Genomic DNA, 23,613 nt, shown 5'->3' with positions numbered 1-23,613 from the left:
GTCAGAGAAAATATGATCAAAATACATTTTGAAAAAAAAGGTAATACGAAGTATAAATGGATGATGGTTGCTGATTTGAAAAATCAAATTAAATGAATTATACATATCTTACTTAAACAATTATTTGCATAAGCTAGGCTCCATATATATATATATATATATATATATATATATATATATATATATATATATATCATCATAAATATACAGGGTTTAGCAATTGAGTTGCTTCTCCAACATACTGAAAATTTAGAAATAGCAGTCAAAGAACTACTGATTCCAAACTACAATTTTTTCTCTAAAGCGGATGGCGATATTTATGGCACACATAGAACAAAAAACCGGAGGGAAAAGCGTAAACAAACCAAGCCTTTAGTTAATTGGATACGAATCGTTTCATGGTTAAGTGAATGGAAATTTCACTATTCCAATCTTCAGCCCAAATATTCTGATAAATTTGAAAGTGTCTCTTCTTTTCATACGGGACTATTTGTGACGCACATGGAATAGTTTTCTTTGAGGTGAGGTGCCTGAACTCGCTAGCCGATGAATTCGTAAGTGCCTTTCTTATCGTTGATTTTTGGTGTCGCATGGCCAAAAATTACCGTGAATTTTTTTAGAGACACTTTCAAATTTATCAGAATATTTGGGCTGAAGATTGGAATAGTGAAATTTCCATTCACTTAACCATGAAACGATTCGTATCCAATTAACTAAAGGCTTGGTTTGTTTACGCTTTTCCCTCCGGTTTTTTGTTCTATGTGTGCCATAAATATCGCCATCCGCTTTAGAGAAAAATTTGTAGTTTGGAATTAGTAGTTCTTTGACTGCTATTTCTAAATTTTCAGTATGTTGGAGAAGCAACTCAATTGCTAATCCCTGTATATTTATGATGATAAATAATTTTACCGATAAAGGTTTTTTTCATACTGAACTACTTGGCAAAATTGTTAATTATTAATTCTATTATTAATTGACGATTCTCTGCCCTTATTCTTGTATATATATATATATATATATATATATATATATATATATATATATATATATATATATATATATATATATATATATATATATATATATATGTATATATATATATATATATATGTATATATATATATATATATATATATATATATATATATATATATATATATATATATATATATATATATATATATATATATATATATATATATATATATATATATATATATATATATATATATATATATATATATATATATATATATATATATATATATATATATATATATATATATATATATATATATATATATATATATATATAGGCGTAGGAGTGGCTGTGTGGTAAGTAGCTTGCTTACCAACCACATGGTTCCGGGTTCAGTCCCACTGCGTGGCACCTTGGGCAAGTGTCTTCTACTATAGCCTCGGGCCGACCAAAGCCTTGTGAGTGGATTTGGTAGACGGAAACTGAAAGAAGCCCGTCGTATATATATGTATATATATGTGTGTGTGTGTGTATGTTTGTGTGTCTGCGTTTGTCCCCCAACATCGTTTGACAACCGATGCTGGTGTGTTTACGTCCCCGTAACCTAGCGGTTCGGCAAAAGAGACCGATAGAATAAGTACTAGGCATCCAAAGAATAAGTCCTGTGGTCGATTTGCTCGACTAAAGGTGGTGCTCCAGCATGGCCGCAGTCAAATGACTGAAACAAGTAAAAGAGTATATATATATAATCACGCCTCTAATTGCAGAATTCTCCTTACAAAGCCGACAATTGTTTCTGTTGTCTCAACATACCTAGATAATATCAATAAAATTCATATTTCCGAAAATACACGTTAACACAACATTTTCAAGGCGACCCAAAATTAATTAAATTCAGAGTGAACTAAGGAAATATATCCAGTACACGAACGCATTCGTATTTTTGTTGTCTATTACTCTGAATATCTCTAAATTCTTCTAAATGATATTTGGATTTACTTGCCATGGACGAGGAATTCTACAAGCATTTATTGGTGTCTAATTACTGGATATAGTTAATCAAATTCGTTTAAAACTTAGTGTTTTATTGATATCTGTCTGGATTTTTATTCCCTTTTCTTATTATATATATATACATACATGTGTTTGTTTTTGAGTGTGTGTGTGTGTGTGTGTGTGTGTATGTGTGTGTGTGTGTGTGTGTGTGCGTGTGTGCGCGTGCGCGCGCGCGTGCATATATGTATATTTTTCTTCCTTTTATTTGTTTTAGTCATCAGACTGCTGCGCCATCGCCTTGAAGAATTTCTGTCGAACTTATCGACCCCAGTACTTATGTTTTTGTAAAATTTCTTGTTTATTTCTTTTGATCAGTTTTGCCGAACCGCTAATGTTCCAGGGACATAAACACACCAACACTGGTTGTCAGGCAGTGGATGGGACAAATACATACACAAAGACACACGCACGCAGGCACACAAACACACACACAAAACAGGCACACAAAGACGCACGCACACACGCAAACACAGGTATACTGTGGAGAAAATTCTGTCTTACGGACACACCATATCTGTCCTGTGTCGCTCCCTTCCTTGGTATCGATGTTTCTAGTTCTTTAGTTGAAATCAATGGGAAATACTTAAGAGAGACAACTCTGGACAGACTTTATTAAAGATATAGCTTTAACTAGAATACAGTCAACAACATTCACTGGTTTGTTCCAGCAGACTGCCGAGGTCGTGGAAATTTCCGTATTATCAGCAGTGTTTAGGCATAAGCAGTTTAGATTAGTTAAAATATATTTGTGACGTATTTCAACGGCTAAAAGGCAAATTCACTGCCGTTACCATGAAGAAATGTTCTCTCGTATGTTAAAAAGGTGTAAAAACACCTTGTCTGTCCAGTGTCACCTCCTGTCAAGATTCCCAGACATCGATGTTTGCAGCTCTTTAGCTGTTATCAATGGGAATTGCCTGAGAGGCAACACTCTTAGGTATTTCCCATTGACTTAAATGGTAACTTAAATTTTGCTTATTCCTAAACAGTTCTTGGCGCTGATATATAACTATTTCACTGTATTACAGTGAATTACCAAGAAACAATCGAAGGAAACAGTGAATGGATTTTATCTCTGGGAAAATAGCAAGCACAGCTTCAACATAATTTATTCATTAACTTTTCATCCAATATGCAAGCGCAAATCAAATAAGAGTTCGACACACCAGACAGAAAAATACAATACATAATTACATGAGACGTCTAAACTAGACACGGGCAGTGAATATTTTCTGCGGAACTGCAAATATCTTCCAGGAGTTTTTCATAAAGACTACTATCTCATCAGTTTTCAAGAACCAGGCAAGAATGATTTGTTCTTTCTCTCTCTCTCTCTCTCTCTCTCTCTCTCTCTCTCTCTCTCTCTCTCTCTCTCTCTCTCTCTCTCTCTCTATCTCTCGCTCTCTCTCTCTCTCTCTCTCTCTCTCTCTCTCTATCTATCTATCTATCTATCTCCCTTTCCCTGCGTCTCTCTCTTTCTCTCTCTCTCTCTTTCTCCCCCGCCCTCCCTTTCTTTTTCTCCCTCTCTCTCTCTCTCCCTCTCTCTCTTCCGACGTTTTTCCAAACACTGATAAAATTTATCCGGGAAAGCACGAGAGATGAACAACTGCATAAAAGAAAATGAAACTAGGTTATTGAAATGCATCATGGGAAATTCACATCCCATAGTAATTATCTGAAAAAAACCATGTCAACAACAAAATTGGTAAATAAATTAATAAAATCTAATTTTATCCAGTAAGCAAGACATCAAATATTGCTGACTTTTGAAAATAAAATCCCAGAATAATTTGAATAGCGTTGGGCAGAATAGATTTTTGTTTCAGTAATGATATAAAAGCAAAAGAGAAAACACGTAAAGCTATAATGCATATTCACGCTTCTTGATGCTGAACATAAAGGAATTCGGTCCGAGAGTTCGTCTTCCACAATTTTGTTGACAAATAATGATATAAGACCAAAATTACAATATTATACCGTAATAAAATAAATACTAAGTATCGCTATTGAATCAATCTACATGAAACGTATATACGAAATGCTGGCACTCCAATCGATAATAAACTAAAATTATATTGGGTCATCCCATAAATAATAAAGTTATTTTAATTCCATGAACTAAAAGTCGGAAAGGTACGGGATAGACCACCTACATCAACTTGCTATAAAAGCAGGTAGTAATTTTACCTTAACCTCCTTCTTAGTGCAAGTTTTGAATAGAGCAGTTCGATTCTAACAGTTATTTCAAAGCTTTAATGGGAGTGACAAAGGAGCATATTCGAATCATAGGTATTCCAGTTCATATTCGGTATATTTTGCTTTCTGAGTTCAATAAAGGCAACAATGCAACGTTAAGTGCGAAGAATATTAATGAAGTATATAGGGATCAGACAATAAGCGTAAGCCAGTGTCAACGATGGTTCCAGAAATTCCGAGCCGGAAACTACAGCCTGGAAGACGAGCTTCGTCCTGGGAGATCTGTAGAGCTCGCCGAGGACGTCCTGCAATTCCTGATGGAACAAAATCTCATCGTAAATGTTGAGAAACTAGCAGAGAAGTTTGGATTTGGTCATTCAACCAGTGATTCAAGTCAGCGCTTAAAGAAAAATGACCATCTTTGGTTTCAAGACGAAAAGTATTCTTCCATCAGGATAATATTCGGCCACATACAGCAAGTATAACATTCAAAAGGCTGGAGCTGTTTGAATGGCAAACAATGCCCCACCCACCACATTTGCCGAACATTGCCCCACCTGGTTATCATTTATTTCCCAATTTTCAAAATTATTTGGACTGAAAAAATACGAATTCTGTAAACGAGGTCAGAACAGTACCGGAGGAGTATTTTTCGTCACGGACAAGTGAATTTTGGAGGAGGGACCTTGCAAGTCTACCAGATAGATTGAAGTGCATTGTAGAGAATAAAAGAGAGTGTATTCTAGGTTAAAATAGAACTTTGTTTACCGTAATTTTGAAAAATAAAAGAAATATAAAAAGCCGCATTATTTATGAGATGATCCAATACATGAAGGTGCAAACGTGAACAGAGGGGCAGGTGTAGGTGTGAACAGAGGCGCAGGCATGAACGGAGAGGCAGGCGTGGCTGTGTGGTAAGAAGTTTGCTTTCCAACCAGATGGCTCTGAGTTCCCTTGTGGGAACCTTATCAAATGTCTTCTACTATAGCCTCGGGCCAATCAAAGTCTTATCAGTGGATTTAGCAGTCGTAAACTGAAAGAAGACTGTCGTATATATATATACATATAATGATTTTACCAGGTGGTCAGCGCGGAAATAATAACCTCATAGGTAAATTTTACAAATTGGCATCTATTTTTACAGTGTGCGGTGAGGCATATAGCCAATCCCTTGTTATAATTATGTATATAATTATAAAAGATTTTGTAAAATTTACCTATGAGGTTTTTATTTCTGCGCTGACCACCTGGTAAAATCATTAATGATTTTTACCCTTTATGATAATTAATATTTGAAAATTTTTACTCCTTGATCGAAACTGTATTAACTGGAGACTATGTCTTGATACACTACAGGTGTTCGGGAGGACTTTCGGGCTGGGGTATCTGGATAATTACAAAAATCTTGTTTGAGAGAGGTTGTAGCATCTCTTATCCTTCATTCGCCCGAGGATGCTGGATGAGTCTCGGTGAGTGAGTGTAAGAAACATGCAGATTAAAAGAAAATGAGGAGGAGGAGGAGGAGGAGGAGGAGGAGGAGGAGGTGGAGGAGGAGGTGGAGGAGGAGGTGGAGGTGGAGGAGGAGGTGGAGGAGGAGGTGGAGGAGGAGGAGGCTAACGCTACTGAATACCAATAGAAGAAGGATTGTATAGGCACAGGCCAGAAAAAATCACAGAAAACGAGAAAGCAACAATACGATGAGATATGCCAATATACACAGATAGAGAAATTAAGGCTAGCCGAATATAGTTGTCAGAGATCACCAAGAAAAAAATGCTTTCTAATCGATGTATCAATACCAACAGATGACAATGCTTCTCTAAAAGAAATGGAGAAACTTTCAAATTAAAAACAAATCTGGAAATAGAGGTAACTCGAATGCGCTCAGTAGTGCAGTGAAAGCACGTGATGAAAAAAAGTGATAATAATATGCCACTAGCTCAGAAGGAATGTAAGAGACGCCACAAGAATGTAGCCAGGCTTGTCCATTGGACACTCTGCAACAGGTATGAACTTGACAGAGAAAAAAATTGGTACGACCACAGACCTGAAGACATCGTCGAAAATAGAAATGCAAAGATCCTATGATATTTTATGATTCAGTACGACCATGAGATAGAGAACAGGAAGCCGGACATAGTCTTAATTGAGAAAGAAAACAAACTATGCTGGATCATAAATATAGCATGCCCAGCTAACAAGGTATGCGATAAGGAAGAAAAGTTGAGAGATATGACAGGTTAGCTTGGGAAGTTAAGCAGTTGTGGTCGATGAAAAAGGCAGCAGTAAATACCAATAATTGTCGGAGCCCTGGGAACAGTGAACAAAAATCTCGAGAAGTACGTGGAACAAATAGGAGCTGCAATAAGGGTGGAGCATTTGCAGAAAACAGTACTGCTTGGAACCTCTCGAATACTCCGGAAGGTGCTCGAAAAATAAGAGGTGTTACCTTAGTTCACTGGTAGTGAACAGCTGACACTGTAGTATATCTCCAGCGTTAGAAGCTGTGCAAAGGCAATAATAATAATAATAATAATAATAATAATAATAATAATAATAATAATAATAATAATAATAATAATAATAATACAAAGGTCTGGAAATAGAGTTAATTCGAACATAAAAACAGAAAGAATTGCTATAATAGTAGAAGCATTAGGTATGATTAAAAAAAACATTCAGACAAATACATAACAAAAGCACCAGGACTTACAAGTGTATATAACCTACAGAAAATAGCACTACTAGGCACCGCACACATCCTACGTAAAGCACTTCACTTTCAATACATTGAAAATAAGAACACCAAATCAAACCACAGCACACACCCAAGGCACACAGAGCTACGCTCGGTAGTGGAATGAAAGCACGTGGTAATAATAATAAAAATAATAATAATGATAATAATAATAGTCCTTTCTACTATAGGCCTGAAGCTTTGGAGGAGGGGAGAGTCGATTACATCAACCCTAGATTACAACTAGTACTTATTTTATCGACCCGAAAAGATGAAAGGCAAAGTCGACTTCGGTGGCATTTACACTGGAATAAATGTTGCGAATCCCTTTTTTCTGATGTCCGTATGATTCAAGCAAATCGCCATAAAAATATATATTTCGTCTTTAGTGAAATAGTGCCTACAGCCTCTGGTAGCGGGGACAGAGGAGAAAAACTGACAAATTGCTTTTTTTATTAGATTCATCAAGAATCGTTTACCTAAACCTTCTAAAAACCTGTAAGAATGTAGAAGGGCAACATTTAAGATATAAAGGAGATTTGCACAGACACAGAAAAATCTACATAATTTTAGTTATGCTAAATGGTAGACGGTCGAGTATTAAAATCCAGACTACCAATACAACATGGGTTATGAATTAATACATATGCGGTGACATATCTCTTCGCATTTGAAATGAGTACGCGGGTATTTGAAAATATTTAACGGAGTAACAACTGTTCCCTGCATACTAAAGGGCTGCCCATTGGCAAAGCATAGTAACCGTTCAGCCACACTGCCAGGGATACGGCGAAGTCATGGGACTGCACATGGCGGATTGTGAAGAGGTAGTAGAAGAGCTCAACTGAGCCAACGGTACTTCTTACATTGATACTGAGAGGAGGAATCCTAGAAGATTAAGGGTTAAGGCCACCAAGTTCTATCAAGAAAGTAACTGCCACTCATCCACAGGGATGGCGTCCATAGTTGTGTAATCAGCTAATAACAGATTCACTATGACTCAAGCTTCCAATTCAAATTTATAATGTTATTGGATGGTGGCGAGTCATGGGAATCCGCGAAAGCAGTGAACACTTTTTAAAAACTAAGTTTAATAGACATAATACACATATACAAACGTATTATGAATACGTATGTATGCATCTGTTGACATATGGTGTGCGTGTGTGTGCGTGTGTGTATGCATATGCATGTATATGTTGTGTGTGTGTGTGTGTGTGCTAATGTACATGTACGTGTATCCAGAAATAAATCCAGAAATACGTGTGAGGAGAACTGTGAAATTTCCAATGGGATATCGTATTCCAATGATCGGTTTGTGAGGCCTGAATTTCTATCTGCCGTAGAACATTTTTCATGCCTTCAACGTGATAGGAAAAGTAATCTATTTCTTTTGGGAATGCTACAACACAAAGACTGATCGAAAAGATTCTTCTGTCATTAGAATAGCAGGAAAAATGTAAAGCGGAACAATGACTTTAGGAGTCTTTGGGATGTATATATATTTTATTTATAGTCTTTTCAAAACTTAATGTTAATTATTTGCTCCAAACACACACACACACACACACACACACACACACACACACACACACACACACACACACACATACACACACTCACACACAATACATAGGTGTGACTATGTGGTTCGGAGGTCCACTCCGGAACGACGTGGCTTCTGACGCTGTTGTACCATGCGTCATCTTGAGCAATGACTTGCTCTCTAGTCTGCACAATGAAAAGGTTTGCAGCCATTGCCACAGAGGCAGCCCAGATATTCTATTTAAAACAGTATCCTCACATTCAGTCGAGATAAATATTTAACTAAAAAAACCCAGCCTGGACTGAAAACTTATAGATTGCTAGAATTGCCAAATTGAACCAATAAAGGACTGTAACGCAACCACCCAGCCTGCTAGAAATAACAGCCATTCCTCCTTCAAATACTACACTAGTAGTACCAACCTAACTAAATCTATCAAAATATAGAAAACATCACTAACATCTCCAACAGAGATATCAACAAAGATATCAAGGCTCCCCTATGTAATAATTCAGTATGTTAAAAACAGCAGCCAAATTTCCATCAAATTACACGTTACAGAAAGAACATTTAGGCTTATGTAGTCCTAGGTATACTATGGAGTCACTCTCACTGTGTGGCATCTTAAGCAAGTGTCTATAACTATAGCCTCGGTTCAACCAAAGGCTTGTACATAAAATTGGTAGGCGGAAACTGAAAGAACCCCATCGTATATATATATATATATATATATATATATATATATATATATATATATATATATATATATATATATATATAAAACACCATTTGACAACCAATGCTGGTGTGTTTACGTCCCCATAATTAGCGGTTCGGTAAAGGATCGATAGAATAAGTATCAGCCTTAAAAAGAAAAACAAGTACTGTAGTCGATTCGTCCGACTCAAATTCAAGACGGTGCCCCAGCATGGCCGCTGTCTAATGACTGACACAAGTGAAAGGTATATAAAAAAATCGCGATGGCCATGGCCGTGACGTCTTTGATCATAAGTCTGCTCATTATTACCAACAAAGTATACAACCTTCCATAAAAGCCAACCATGATTTATGCAACAACACAACCATGTCTGCCATTAACAGCATCATTATTACACCCACGGCCTTCACCACTAACAACAACAACAACAACAACCAGAGCAGTGCTATGAAAAGAGGGAACATCGCTTGACTTGCTAGAAACAACAATCAAAATCATCGCGAAATCACAAACTACTGTCTTCAAAAAGAAGGTAAAATAGTTTGAATAATTTAAGTCTGAAAAAGGATAGGGATGTCACGAATGGAATGTCTTTGATATTGGTTTGCTAGATAAAGGCTGATTTGGGAATAAACTACAACAATCATCAGCGTAGCCAGTACTACCATCAAACAGCACCAGCACTACCACAACAGCCATCAATACCATTGCCACAACCACCACCAACAACAACAAAATCAGCAACCGCAGCAAGAACAACAGTAACAACAGTAACAGCAGCAATAACAGCAATGCTGAAAGTGTAATCCCCACATTTCCACTAAGGTGGCAGCCCGTGAAATTGTATGTAACCAAATTGACACCGACTCCAAATGTTTCCAGAAGGTAACCAGAACATCCGTCCATCCATTTAATTGATCTGTTCATCTTGACGGCTTTACTGCACATCCCTCACACCTTGCCAACTCGCACCAGACTCAACTAACCACACCTACCACGCATGCCCAACACATTTCGTTTAAATAGAACTGTCAAACATGCCTGGCCACTGTGACATTATGTGGCTTATTTACAGTGAGAGCGGTCGACTATTTTGGTGGGGTTGCAGTGAAGGGAATGAGGTGGAATAGTGTCATAGCGTCGTGCATAAAGGTGCGTTTATGTCGAGGTGTAAATGTTACGTTGCTGTGCCGCACACAATCGAAGTGTGTGAAGTACTTGTATGTGCGTATGTGCGTATGTGCGCGGGAGGTGTCTGTCTTTGTATAAGTGGTGTGGTAACGTAGTAGGAGAGAGGTGGTGGGAGGTGGTCTGGCGTGATGAAGTAGTGTTGTGGAGTTATGCGTACACATATATAGGGATATATAGTTATATATTTATATGTACACGCACATATGTATGTATATGTAAATATATGTCAACATATATACATATATACATACATTGTATATGTGGACATATGTGTAAATAGTATATATGCCTATATCTATATATGTATATATATATATATATATATATATATATATATATATATATATATATATATATATATATATATAAGTATCTATATGGATACATATACATATATATGTGTATGTAAATATATATATGTATACATATTGACGATACTCCAGCCTCAAAGCTGAAACATAAAAGAATAAAAGAATATATATATACATATATATAGAGAGAGAGAGAGAGACAGACAGAGACAGATGCATCTATATATACATATATAGATGCGCACAACTATATACATGTAAAGATGTAAACATTTATATTCAAATATATGTATGTATGTATGCATGGATGGATGGATGGGTGGATGGATAGATGGATGCATGCATGCATGCATGTATATATGAATATATATATATGTATACGTATATACACATATATATATAAACACACCTAAAATGCACTGCCCCGTGTGTGTGTGTGTGTGTGTGTGTGTGTGTGTGTGTGTGTGTGCATAATCCTCACACAGCAACTATTACGTAATGGCTATCACATTGTAAATCAAATTTTGGATAATGTAATCTAATATATATGGATATACAAGCAAAATACTCGAAGAGGTAAGAAAATTAATGTTACAATATATATTAATTTGCATTAGATGCGCTTATGGATTTCATTGCTCACTTTCAATCTCCGTGGTGGGAGAAAATGTCATGTTCATATACGTTTTAAATATAGCTTTTGGCTGTTCCATGTTACTACCGATGAGAAAACAAAGACATTACTCGGAGAGTGGAAATTACTACCAACAAGTTGTACCACCCTCCATACGCACATCATCTGCTGTACGGAGAGTGCTCTCTACAGATGAAAAAACTCAGAGCTATTTTCCTTCAATATGTATATTTCTTTCGTGCAATAGTGATATTACAGTTAGAAAATAAATCAGTTTTGAATAAATTGATACTTACTATATATTCTAGTATATGTTAGATTACATCTAATATATGTATTTTATGAAATACATACACACACACGCACATACATACAGACACACACACACACACATACACACACACACACACACACACACACACACACACGGTGAAGGTGCATGGGTCAGTGGTTAGAGCGTCGAGCTTATGGTCGTGAGGTTGTGAGTTCGATTCCCGGACCGGGCTGCGTGTTGTGCTCTTGGGCAAGACACTCTATTTTACGTTGCTCCAGTTAACTCAGCTGTAGAAATGAGCTGCGACATCACTGGTGCCAAGCTGGTGTGGAGAGGGGAGGCTGGTCATAAACAACCTTGCCCGGACTTGTGCCTCGGAGGGTAACTTTCTAGGTGCAATCCCATGGTCATTATATACACGAGGAAGTATACAGAAGTAACCGGAAACGTTCTCTGTGGGACAAGCCTGTTGTAGTTCACGCTTCCACCGCTAGAAGCCACTTGATGCAACCCTCAGGCATCAGTCTGTCAACCAGCGTCGTAGGGTGCTGTCGTACAGTCACGCGGTGCGTTTTGTTTTGCAGTGCTTCTCACCTGTTCGTCGATTTTTGCGATGGCTGAAACGAAGGAACAGCGTGCTTCCATGAATTTCTGTTTTCTGCTGGGGAAAACAGCAGCCGAAACACTTGTCACGCTTCAAACAGCTTACAAAGAAGTTGCCATAAGCAAAATACAAGTTTACTAGCTGTTTTCACGCTTTAGGAATGGTCACTTGTCACTTGATAACCAACCTTATTCAAGGCCACCATCGACCTCCCGAACGAATGAAAATATCACGAAGATTTATGAAATAATCTTGAAGGACCGTCGCCGAACAACTGACGTGCTTGTTGATATGACTGGTGTGTCCTGGAGCCCCTACCAACGAGTTTTGAATGAGGAATTGCAAATGAAAAGAGTTGCAAAAATGTGTGCTTCGCTTGGTCACGGAAGATCAAAAGCTGTCACGACAGAATGCGTGTCGTAAACTGAAGGAACAGTTGGAAGTTGATCCGGACCTTTCTTCGAAGGTTATTACTGGTGACGAAAGATGGTGCTTGAGCTGCGACCCAGAAATGGAGCTGCAATCAAGTCATTGGAAACATTCAATGTTACCATCCCCCCAAAAAGCGCGTCAAATGAAGTCCAATGTCAAGATGACGCTGATTTGTTCCATCGATTCGAAAGGAGTTGTTCACACAGAATTTGTTACTCTTGGTCAAACTGTCAACCAAACATTTTACTTGGCAGTCCTAAAGGGTTTGCGAGACGCTGTGAGACGAAAACGCCCCCACCTGTGGAAAATTGTAGAGCGGTGCTTTCATCACGACAATGCGCCTGCGCAAACTGCCTTGAGTGTAAGACAGGTTTTTACATAAAATGCCATGACCCTGCTTTACCCATCCTCCCTATTCACTTAGGAGGCGTTAATAGGCACCATTTCGCAAGGGTTCTAGGATTGCAGCGGACAGTAAAGACTCATCTAGACCGATGCATTGCTTCAAATGGAGAATACTGTGATGGCGATAAAAATGTAAACATATAAAACTAAGTGAATAAAATACTATTGCAAAATTCCAATTTCTTTTGGATACCCCCTCCGAGGCGTGGCTGTGTGGTAAGAAGTTTGCTTCCCAACCACATGGTTCCGGGTTCAGTCCCACTGTGTGGCACCTTGGGCAAGTGTCTTCTACAATAGCTTCAGGCCAACCAAAATCTTGTGAGTGGATTTTGTAGAAAGAAAATGAAAGAAGCCCATCGTATATAAATATGTATATATGTTTGTGTGTCTTTGTGTCTATGCTTGTCCCCCTACCATCGCTTGACAACCGATGTTGGTGTGTTTGTGTTCCCGTCAATTAGCGGTTCGGCAAAAGAGAGCGATATAAGTTCCAGGCTCACAAAGGATAAGTCCTGGGTAAATTTGTGCGACTAAAGACAGTGCTCCAGCATGGTCGCAGTCAAATGACTGAAATAAATAAAAGAATATATATATATATATATATATATATATAGTTCGATTAAAGGTTTAAAACCTCATTAAGGAATAATGAAATCCAAAGTATTGAGTATTACATTTAATATTCAACTGTAAGGTAATTGGATAAACCGGGGTTTATATATGTGTTTAAGAAAATAAGAAAATAGAGATAATTAAATTAATAGTTATTAATTACAAAATTGGACAACATTTCTGACAGCTGTTTCGATTCATGACTTTAGAAATTAATTAGTATAATTAAAAACATTTTAAAGTTGAATCTCATCGGAGGTGAAGAATGATATACCCTTACATCTTCACATTATTGTGTGTTGAGTATAGGAAGCAAACCCATTAACTGATAAATGTTTTGTAGAAAGAAAATTGTATAAACCTTACAAATTGATCAAATGAAAAATGAAAACATGAACAAAAATCCACTGGTCAAAATTTTCAATAACAGAGTTCTATGCAGGGAGCCTTGGTAACGGAAATAGAACAATCTAGTATGGTGGAAGGGACGAGAGAGTGGTGAAGAGGAAAATAATTTAGGTAAAAAAATAACAAGAAGGAGGAGAAGAGAAGAATTGCGTAGGAGGAAAGCTATATAATATAAAGTGGAAGTTCGTCAATGAAAAATAATATAGTTAAGTTATAGTTTATGGGTTAAAATGCCATATTTACTATTGAACTATATTTTGTTATTAATATAAATAAATAAATAAATAATCTTATTAACAAGGGGAAATAATTTCGATTTATATGTATTATTCAACATATGGAAATAATTTTCGGTCAAGGAGAGTTAAGTAAGGGTAGTAATGTAGAAGAATTAAATTGAAATAAATTAGACATTATAAATAAGTGAATACGATTAATAAGATTAATATTTATATGTATATATTTTAGCTCAATAAGTAAATAGTTAAATAGATAAATTAATAACTAATAAATAATAAATAAATAAATATAATAAGGTGGCTAGATAAAATAAATTTTAGTTACTATACTGTGAGATGGGTACATGGTATAATTGTGGATAAATGCGTTTATAAGATGTATAAGGTTTAAAATAATAGATACAACTGCGTAAAATGGTTAAATAAGTAAACAAGGTAAATAAATAAGTAATAGTTAATTATATAAAGTTAATAAATTAAATAGGAAGATACAATGGTTGGATAGCTGTGTAATTATAAATAGGTAGAAATAAATACAATGGGGGAGAAGGGTTCATTATCAATATAGAACCAGAAAATGGGGGAAGCAAATATTAGGTTGTTTCACATGAAATGTCATATTTGAAAAGTAACAATAAAATATTTCAGAAGTGTTAGAGAACTGATTTATTTAATCAAAACATGATCCATGTTCATTTAAGACGTTTACCCAACGTTTCTCTATGTCATATATTCCATCTTTAAAAAAATTGCTGTGATAAATTGTCCGAATGCTTGAGTTACCTCTTCTCTATTTAAGAATGTTTTATAGCCGAAAATACTTAAATAAGTGATAATCAGTAGGAGAGATATCAGGAGAATAGGGAGGATGTTGCAAGATCTCATAATTCAGGTTTGCAACTTTTGGACCGTAGCTTGAGGAGTGTGAGGACGTGCATTGTCGTAGAGCAAAATTGGGCCATCTCTATTCACTAGTCTGGGTTGCGTCTTTTTCAAATTCTCATGCATACAATCAGTTTTCTGGCAATACGATGTTGCTGTTATCGATGTTTCTTGTTGTAAAAATGAATAATGAATTACCCCCTTCGCAGACCACCATACAGTGACCACTGACTTTTTAGGGAGCAATGGCGGGTTTGGGTAGTATTTAGGTGACTCTCCTGCATCTAATCGCTGTCCTGTTCTCCTGTTGTTGTCAAAGTGTATCCATTTCTCATCACAAGTAATGGTTTAATGCAGAAATGGTCTTTTTCCAGTCGAGAAAGCAATAAGGAGCACAGTTCTTTTTTAATCTCGTTCAGTTTTCTTGACTTACCCAATATTTTACAGGTGTTCAAAAACAGTTGTGTGAGATGTTTGGAGTTTTGATGAAAGTTTTCGAATCTTTGTTCTCGGATTTTGTTCAACCAAAGCATTTAATCCATCATACCGAATAACTGATTTTGGCCTACCCCGTAGTTTATTTTCAAGGCTACTATCATCTCCTGAACGAGAGCTTTGGAACCATCTCTAAACAGTTCTGATGTCAACAAAATCATTACCAAAAGCCTGCTTGATATTCCGTCTGTGGTAGAGTGACCCAGTTTGTGCTAATACGAGAAAATCACACAACATAGTTTGGTTGTTATCATTTTCATAAGGTTTGTGGGTACGAATTTTGTATACCAATATTGTTGGGAAAAGAAAAAGATTAAATGCAAGGTATACATAATTGAGGTTTTAAATGACGGAAATAATAAGCAATTAAAAATGCGACATTTCATGTGAAACAACCTAATATGTGAAACAACCTATGTGAAACAACCTAATATGTGAAACAACCTATTATGTGAAACAACCTAATATGTGAAACGACCTAATATGTGAAACAACCTAATATATTCGTTTTTATTTAATTCTTCTACATTACTAATTTTACTTACCTCCCTTTGACCGAAAATTCTTTCCATATATTGAACAATACATATAAACCGAAATTACTTCCCCCTGTTAATATCTCTGTTAACTTCTTTATTTTTTGTTTATATTAATAACAAACTATAGTTCAGTAGTAAATATGACATTTTGAAAAATATGGTTTACTCTACATTTGATATTCAAGTGCTATTTTCCTCGTTTTTTTTTTGCACCTATATACTTCTGTGTGTGTGAGTGTCTGTGTCTGTGTGTCGGCATGGGGCGGTTGCCTTTCCTGTCATGTATGCAACTGCATTCTTCCAACAGAATTCAGAGTATTTTAACTCTTATTTCTAGCAATGTATGTGCGACGCACCCTTAGTCACACTTTTAGTGACGATTGAATCTCTCCTTTGTGTCATCACAGTGCGCCTAGATAGATAGATAGATAGATAGATAGATAGATAGATAGATAGATAGATAGATAGATAGATAGATAGATAGATAAATAGATTGGTAGGTAGGTAGATAGATAGATAGATCGATACACAGACAGACAGACAGACAGACAGATAGACAGGTAGAGAGATAGATAGATAGATAGATAGATAGATAGATAGATAGATAGATAGATAGATAGATAGATAATGACACAAAATTGTCAGAGAGCGAATGAACTGTGATAACTAAACCAATACAGTCACACAATGTCGCTCATTTGTATACGCACATGCATAAGTATGTATATGCACAGGTATGTTTATGCATATCTAAGTGTGGTATAGAAGAAATGAGTAACCTTTGTGTCAATTCCTTCAAACTGGTCTCAGTAAAACAATGAGGCAACAGACACATGTTTTTCAACGCCTTGCTGATTAGAACCCATGATGGACAGCAAAATTCTGATATGTTCTGTTATGGCCTGGATCACGCACCAAGTTAGATAGTAATTCAACGAGGTCTGAAATAAGCCTTCAGTCATATTTTCAATCTCTTGTATATTTTTGGCAAGGTTATTTGTCTTTGTTTTATCTTGTTACAGAGCATATTATGAAAAACCGATGAAGTGAGTCTCATGTGTCACTAAAAGGCATACGTTGCGTTAGTCTAGCTTCAGCCTATGCAATTGCTATGCCATCGTCTCACACACACACACACACACACACACACACTCACTCACACGTATGTGTACACTCACAAACATATATATACATGCATATGAATATGTGTATATATATGTATGTATAGGCGCTGGCGTGGCTGTGTGGTAAGAAGCTCGCTTTTCAACCACATAGTTCTGGGTTCAGTCCAACAGTGTGGCACTTTGGGCAAGTGTCTTCTACTACAGCCTCGGGCCGAGCAACGCCTTGTGAGTGGATTTGATAGACGGAAACTGAAAGAAGCCCGTCGCATATATATTTTTATGTATCTATATGTGCGTCCTGGTATCTGTGTTTGCGCCCCTCCCATCACCACTTGTGTTTACGTTCCCATAACTTAGCGGTTTGGTAGATGATACTGATAGAATAAGTACTAAGCTTAAGAAATAAGTCCTGAACATGATTTGTCCGACTAAAACCCTTAAGGTTGTGCTCCAGGGTGGCCACAATTAAAATGTCAGAAAAAAGTAAAATAATAACAGAGAAAAGAATATATATATATATATATATATATATATATATATATATATATATATATATAGTCTTTTTTCTTTTACTTGTTTCAGTCATTTTGACAGCTGCCATACTGGAGCAGCGCCTTAAAGGGTTTTTAGTCGAATCAATCGACCCCAGGACTTATTCCTTGTAACCTAGTACTTATTCCATCATACTCCTTTACCGAACCGCTAGAGTGCATCGGTTGTTGGGGAACACAAACACAGACACAGTTACACACATTAATATATATATATATATATATATATATATATATATATATATATATATATATATATATATATATATATATATATATATACATATATTATTGATAGAAATGGCAAGACAACAAAAGAATGAAAGAGACATCGATTTTATGTAAATAGAGGAATTTATCTGTAAATATAATATGTGACAATAATTCGGTAGCCATGATAAAACTCCGAGTTTCTGATGTCGGGGTGAAAACCCACGCCGGCATCTCTGCAGTTAGCGGTCAACCTAATAGCTCTTTTGTCTTAATAACGGTCAATCACATAGTAATTTCCCTTTTTTGCACGGTCATTTTCATAGCTTTTTTCTTCCATGGCCCAATAACTGAATAGATGGGTTTTCGCCCCGACATCCGAAACTCCAACATCTCTTCTCCAACTATTCTTTCCTATTACTTTGTCACTCTCTCTCCTTCACTCCTCCTCCCTTGCTCACGTGGCTCTCACGTGAGCATCGGCCATCTTTCTTCTGCTAACTTGTGTTTCTTTCTCTGCTTTGTAGCTAGAATAAGGAAGACATGTCCACGCTTGATTTACGCGTTCGCCATCACAACCTCGTCTAGGCTTAGCAGCCCTTCCTGTTTGTTTTCACTGTCCTGTTTGTGTTAGCTATTTTGACCCTCCGTAAAAATCCCAAATTTTATTTCAGTTGCTTTGCGGGAGCAACTGTTTTATCGAAAGCGTATATTGTTGTTAAATGATTGAAATACGAGACTAGAAAAACAGCCAACAACTGATTACGGGTCGTCCTTTATGTTGTTTGTTTTGTATTCCATTTGTGTCTTTCGTTGTTCGAAAGAATAGTTCATGTTCCATCTACTCGTGCTTCGTATTTTTTGTTGTACACATTTCATGACGTCCTGTGTCCACGTATGCTTATATATATATATATATATATATAAGGTTAAGAATGGTATTGAATTTAACCAAACCCAAAGATACAGGTAATACCGAGTAAGTGCTGTATACCGGCTAGTTATGCCCCATTCGTTGTATAAACGAGAGTGGGGATTATAACATAGGTCGTGTATTAGCCTGTGTATGTATAAATATATAAAAGGATAAAGAGAACAATGGCAAAGTTAGAAATATATTTTATGGATAGAGTTTTACAGCTGTTTCAGGGAAAATCCAATGCATTCCTTCATCGGAGACAGAAATAGTAGAAGAATCGATTATTATATCTATAAGCGGAGAGTTATAGTAAGAAGTGAGGGTGAGTGTGATGCGCTGAAAAAAGAAAGAAAAAACAGTACTTGGGGTGTAGCTTCATTCCAGTAGTAAGTATACCCAGTATACTTTAAAATGGTCCATCCTAGACTCCGGAATTCCATACCAGGGCCAGCGCTCTAATTGCAAGCTCTGCTTAAAGGAGGCGTTCCATATTTTAAAATACAATTCTCCCACTCTACTTAATCGATATAATGAAGCATTTAGCACCTGCAATCACCGTTTTTTCCATACATTTAAATTCTATCAAAGACACAAATGCACAAATGACCACACAACTCCCTATAAGCAACCTATTCGACCTAGCAAAATGGTCCCCCTTATACCATCTTTAGAATAGATTTATTTCTTTTTTGATCTTATCACTACTTAATATATTTTTCCCTAATTTACTTCCTTTACACTTCCTTGCCAATAACACCACCACCACCTGCAGGCTCCTTGTTGATAATCACTTTCAACTCTAAGTACCATCTGTAAATTAGGTTTAGCTCTATTTTTAGAACATGTGACTACTAATTCTTTCTCTCTCTCCTTTTTTCCTTTAATACTGTTTTTAGAATGTCACCCACACCCTCACCACTGATAGCCTACCTCTCCATACCACCTCTTCGCATTTCTTCTTCCTTACTAAACCTTTAATTCTACCCCCTCTTCCTCCTTTACTCCCTATACTTATTCTCTCTGTCCAGTCAGATTAACTGACCATAAAACCTGTCACTACTATTCCCCACCTGAATCACTTCTCTCTCCCCTTTCCTTTCTGTCTTAAGACTTGACCTATTTACCCTGCACACATCTCTGACTTGATTTGGGATATCCTTTAAGTAAACCACACGCAGTATACTCCGGACACGATATGACATATATCCACCTTTGCTATATCAGCCTTTGCTACAACAATTATCTCCGGAAAATTCCCACAAGAATTATTTACATGGATACTTACTACTGGAATGAAGCTACACTCCAAGTACTGTTTTTTCTTTCTTTTTTCAGCGCATCACACTCACTCTCACTTCCTACTATAACTCTCCGCTTATAGATATAATAATCGATTCCTCTACTATTTCTGTCTCCGATGAAGGGATGCATTGGATTTTCCCTGAAACAGCTGTAAGACTTTATTCGTACATACCCCACTAACGGGATCAACAAAATTCTGTGAACGGTTCACGGTACCATGAATGTATCCCAGTTTCTGAAGATTTTGGTAACTGGGCCACATATCCGTGAAAATCATACTTCCTGGCTCCACATTTTCAATGATTGCAGCTTCTAGCGTTTCAGCCTTTCTATCGGTTACATGTTGCAGGTAGCCCTTTTTCTGAGTGACATCGTAAAAGCCTATCACCCAAAACTTTTCAACCATCCTGCCAACCTCATATTTCCTCTTGAAAAGCAGGCTTTCATCCACTTGTACAACGTGGTTCAGTCCACCTAATTTTTTCTTATCCGTCATTAACATGGCTGAACATATTTCTCGGCAGTATTCATACCATTGAATGGCCGTGTCGTTGCTAATATTGTTCCAACTCATGGAACAAGTTACTGGCAACTCAGATATAAAATCTGCTATTACTTGAAATAGTGTAAACACTGTCATGTGGCATTTCTCTAAAAAAGTATTTTTCCTTATAGAGATTGTTTTACTACATGGATTACATCTCCAAATAACTCCGTCAATAGCACGTTGGAAAGATTGAATTTTCATTTGACGACGACAAGTACATTTTTTTTTTAGTGCAATTAATTTGTTTTCTTTCAAAAAATCCAGAAAAGCATCATTCTGTAATCTTTTCCATAATTCAACACGTGGTGAAGACATTTTGAGAATATGTGCTTCGAAAAATTTTCGCGACACACTACTATCAAAACTTAATTCAATTGTGAACAATATTGGCAAGAAGAGGTCAAGAAAGAGGAAGAGCCCCTTACAGAGAGAGGTCAACAAAGAGGAAAACCAATCCCGTCTTTTCATTTCAAATTGGTAGAGGGCTCTTCTGTAACGGGTTCTTACTCTTTCTTGACCTCCCTCTACCAAGGTCAATTCCTCTTTCTTGATCTCTCTCTGTAAAGGTCTCCTCTTTCTTGACTCTCTCTCTCTTACAGAGAGAGAGTCAAGAAAGAGTAAGAGCCCGTTACCTGTAAGAGGTAAAGTGCCTAATTCCAATGTCCACCTATATATATATATATACAAGAATAAGGGCAGGGAATCGTCAATTAATAATAGAATTAATAATTAACAATTTTGCCAAGTAGTTCAGTATGAAAAAACCTTTATCGATAAAACCATTTATCATCATAAATATACAGGGATTAGCATTGAGTTGCTTCTCCAACATACTGAAAATTTAGAAATAGCAGTCAAAGAACTACTGATTCTAAACTACAAATTTTTCTCTAAACGGATGGCGATATTTATGGCACACATAGAACAAAAAACCGGAGGGAAAAGCATAAACAAAACAAGTCTTTAGTTAATTGGATACGATCGTTTCATGGTTAAGAGAATGAAAATTTCTCTATTCCAAATCTTCAGTCCAATATTCTGATAAATTTGAAAGTGTCTCTAAAAAAATTCACGGTAATTTTTGGCCATGTGACACCAAAAATCAACGATAAGAAAGGCACTTACGAATTCATCGGCTAGTGAGTTCAGGCATCCCACCTCAAAGAAATCTATTCCATGTGCGTCACAAATAGCCCCGTATGAAAAAAAGTCCCGTGTGGAGGGATTACGGTTTAACCATCTAACTTAGAGGTATCAAATATAAAATATACAAGAATAAGGGCAGGGAATCGTCAATTAATAATAGAATTAATAATTAACAATTTTGCCAAGTAGTTCAGTATGAAAAAACCTTTATCGGTAAAACCATTTATCATCATAAATATACAGGGATTGGCATTGAATTGCTTCTCCAACATACTGAAAATTTAGAAATAGCAGTCAAAGAACTACTGATTCTAAACTACAAATTTTTCTCTAAACGGATGGCGATATTTATGGCACACATAGAACAAAAAAACGGAGGGAAAAGCATAAACACAACAAGTCTTTAGTTAATTGGATACGATCGTTTCATGGTTAAGAGAATGAAAAATTTGTAGTTTAGAATCAGTAGTTCTTTGACTGCTATTTCTAAATTTTCAGTATGTTGGAGAAGCAACTCAATGCTAATCCCTGTATATTTATGATGATAAATGGTTTTACCGATAAAGGTTTTTTCATACTGAACTACTTGGCAAAATTGTTAATTATTAATTCTATTATTAATTGACGATTCCCTGCCCTTATTCTTGTATATTTTATATTTGATACCTCTAAGTTAGATGGTTAAACCGTAATCCCTCCACACGGGACTTTTTTTCATACGGGGCTATTTGTGACGCATATGGAATAGATTTCTTTGAGGTGGGATGCCTGAACTCACTAGCCGGCGAATTCGTAAGTGCCTTTCTTATCGTTGATTTTTGGTGTCACATGGCCAAAAATTACCGTGAATTTTTTTTAGAGACACTTTCAAATTTATCAGAATATTGGACTGAAGATTTGGAATAGAGAAATTTTCATTCTCTTAACCATGAAACGATCGTATCCAATTAACTAAAGACTTGTTTTGTTTATTCTTTTCCCTCCCGTTTTTTTGTTCTATGTGTGCCATAAATATCGCCATCCGTTTAGAGAGAAAATTGTAGTTTAGAATCAGTAGTTCTTTGACTGCTATTTCTAAATTTTCAGTATGTTGGAGAAGCAACTCAATGCTAATCCCTGTATATTTATGATGATATATATATATATATATATATATGTATATATATATATATATATATATATATATATATATATATATATATATATATATATATATATACATGTATATACATGTATACATGTATCTGAGTATGAATGAGTCTAACATATACATATATATATATATATATATATATATATATATATATATATATATATATACATATATGTATGTATGTATGTATGTATGTATGTATCTGAGTATGTTTGAGTCGAAGCACGAACACAAAATATTTTTGTGTATTATCTTCTTTTCAACTTCTACTTCTTTTTCTTTCTCCTAACAATTACATCAGCGAAAGCTGATTACGTCATTTTCTCTAAACTAGAATGTATACTTTCCACGTTCATATTTGAATTTTTTGCGTTTCAATAATTTTCCTCTGTTTTTACCCACT

At 36.1% G+C, this 23,613-nt stretch overlaps 1 protein-coding gene across 1 annotated transcript in view; it reads right to left on the bottom strand.

The window, feature by feature from the left end:
- Nucleotides 1–21,226, bottom strand: part of LOC149132398 (uncharacterized) — a 76,172-nt gene extending 54,946 nt beyond the window's left edge. Inside the window, exon 1 of the mRNA XM_089363995.1 lies at nucleotides 20,537–21,226. Coding sequence (XP_089220121.1) covers nucleotides 20,537–21,226 — 690 coding nt within the window. The remainder of the gene's footprint in view (nucleotides 1–20,536) is intronic.
- Between the last annotated feature and the right edge of the window lie 2,387 nt (nucleotides 21,227–23,613).

The sequence above is a fragment of the Octopus bimaculoides genome, chromosome 15 (genome assembly GCF_046866305.1).
Source record: "Octopus bimaculoides isolate indiv1 chromosome 15, ASM4686630v1, whole genome shotgun sequence".
Classification (NCBI taxonomy): Eukaryota; Metazoa; Mollusca; class Cephalopoda; order Octopoda; family Octopodidae; genus Octopus; species Octopus bimaculoides.
Note: the sequence above shows the minus strand (reverse complement) of the source record. Positions and strands in the feature narration are given on the sequence as shown.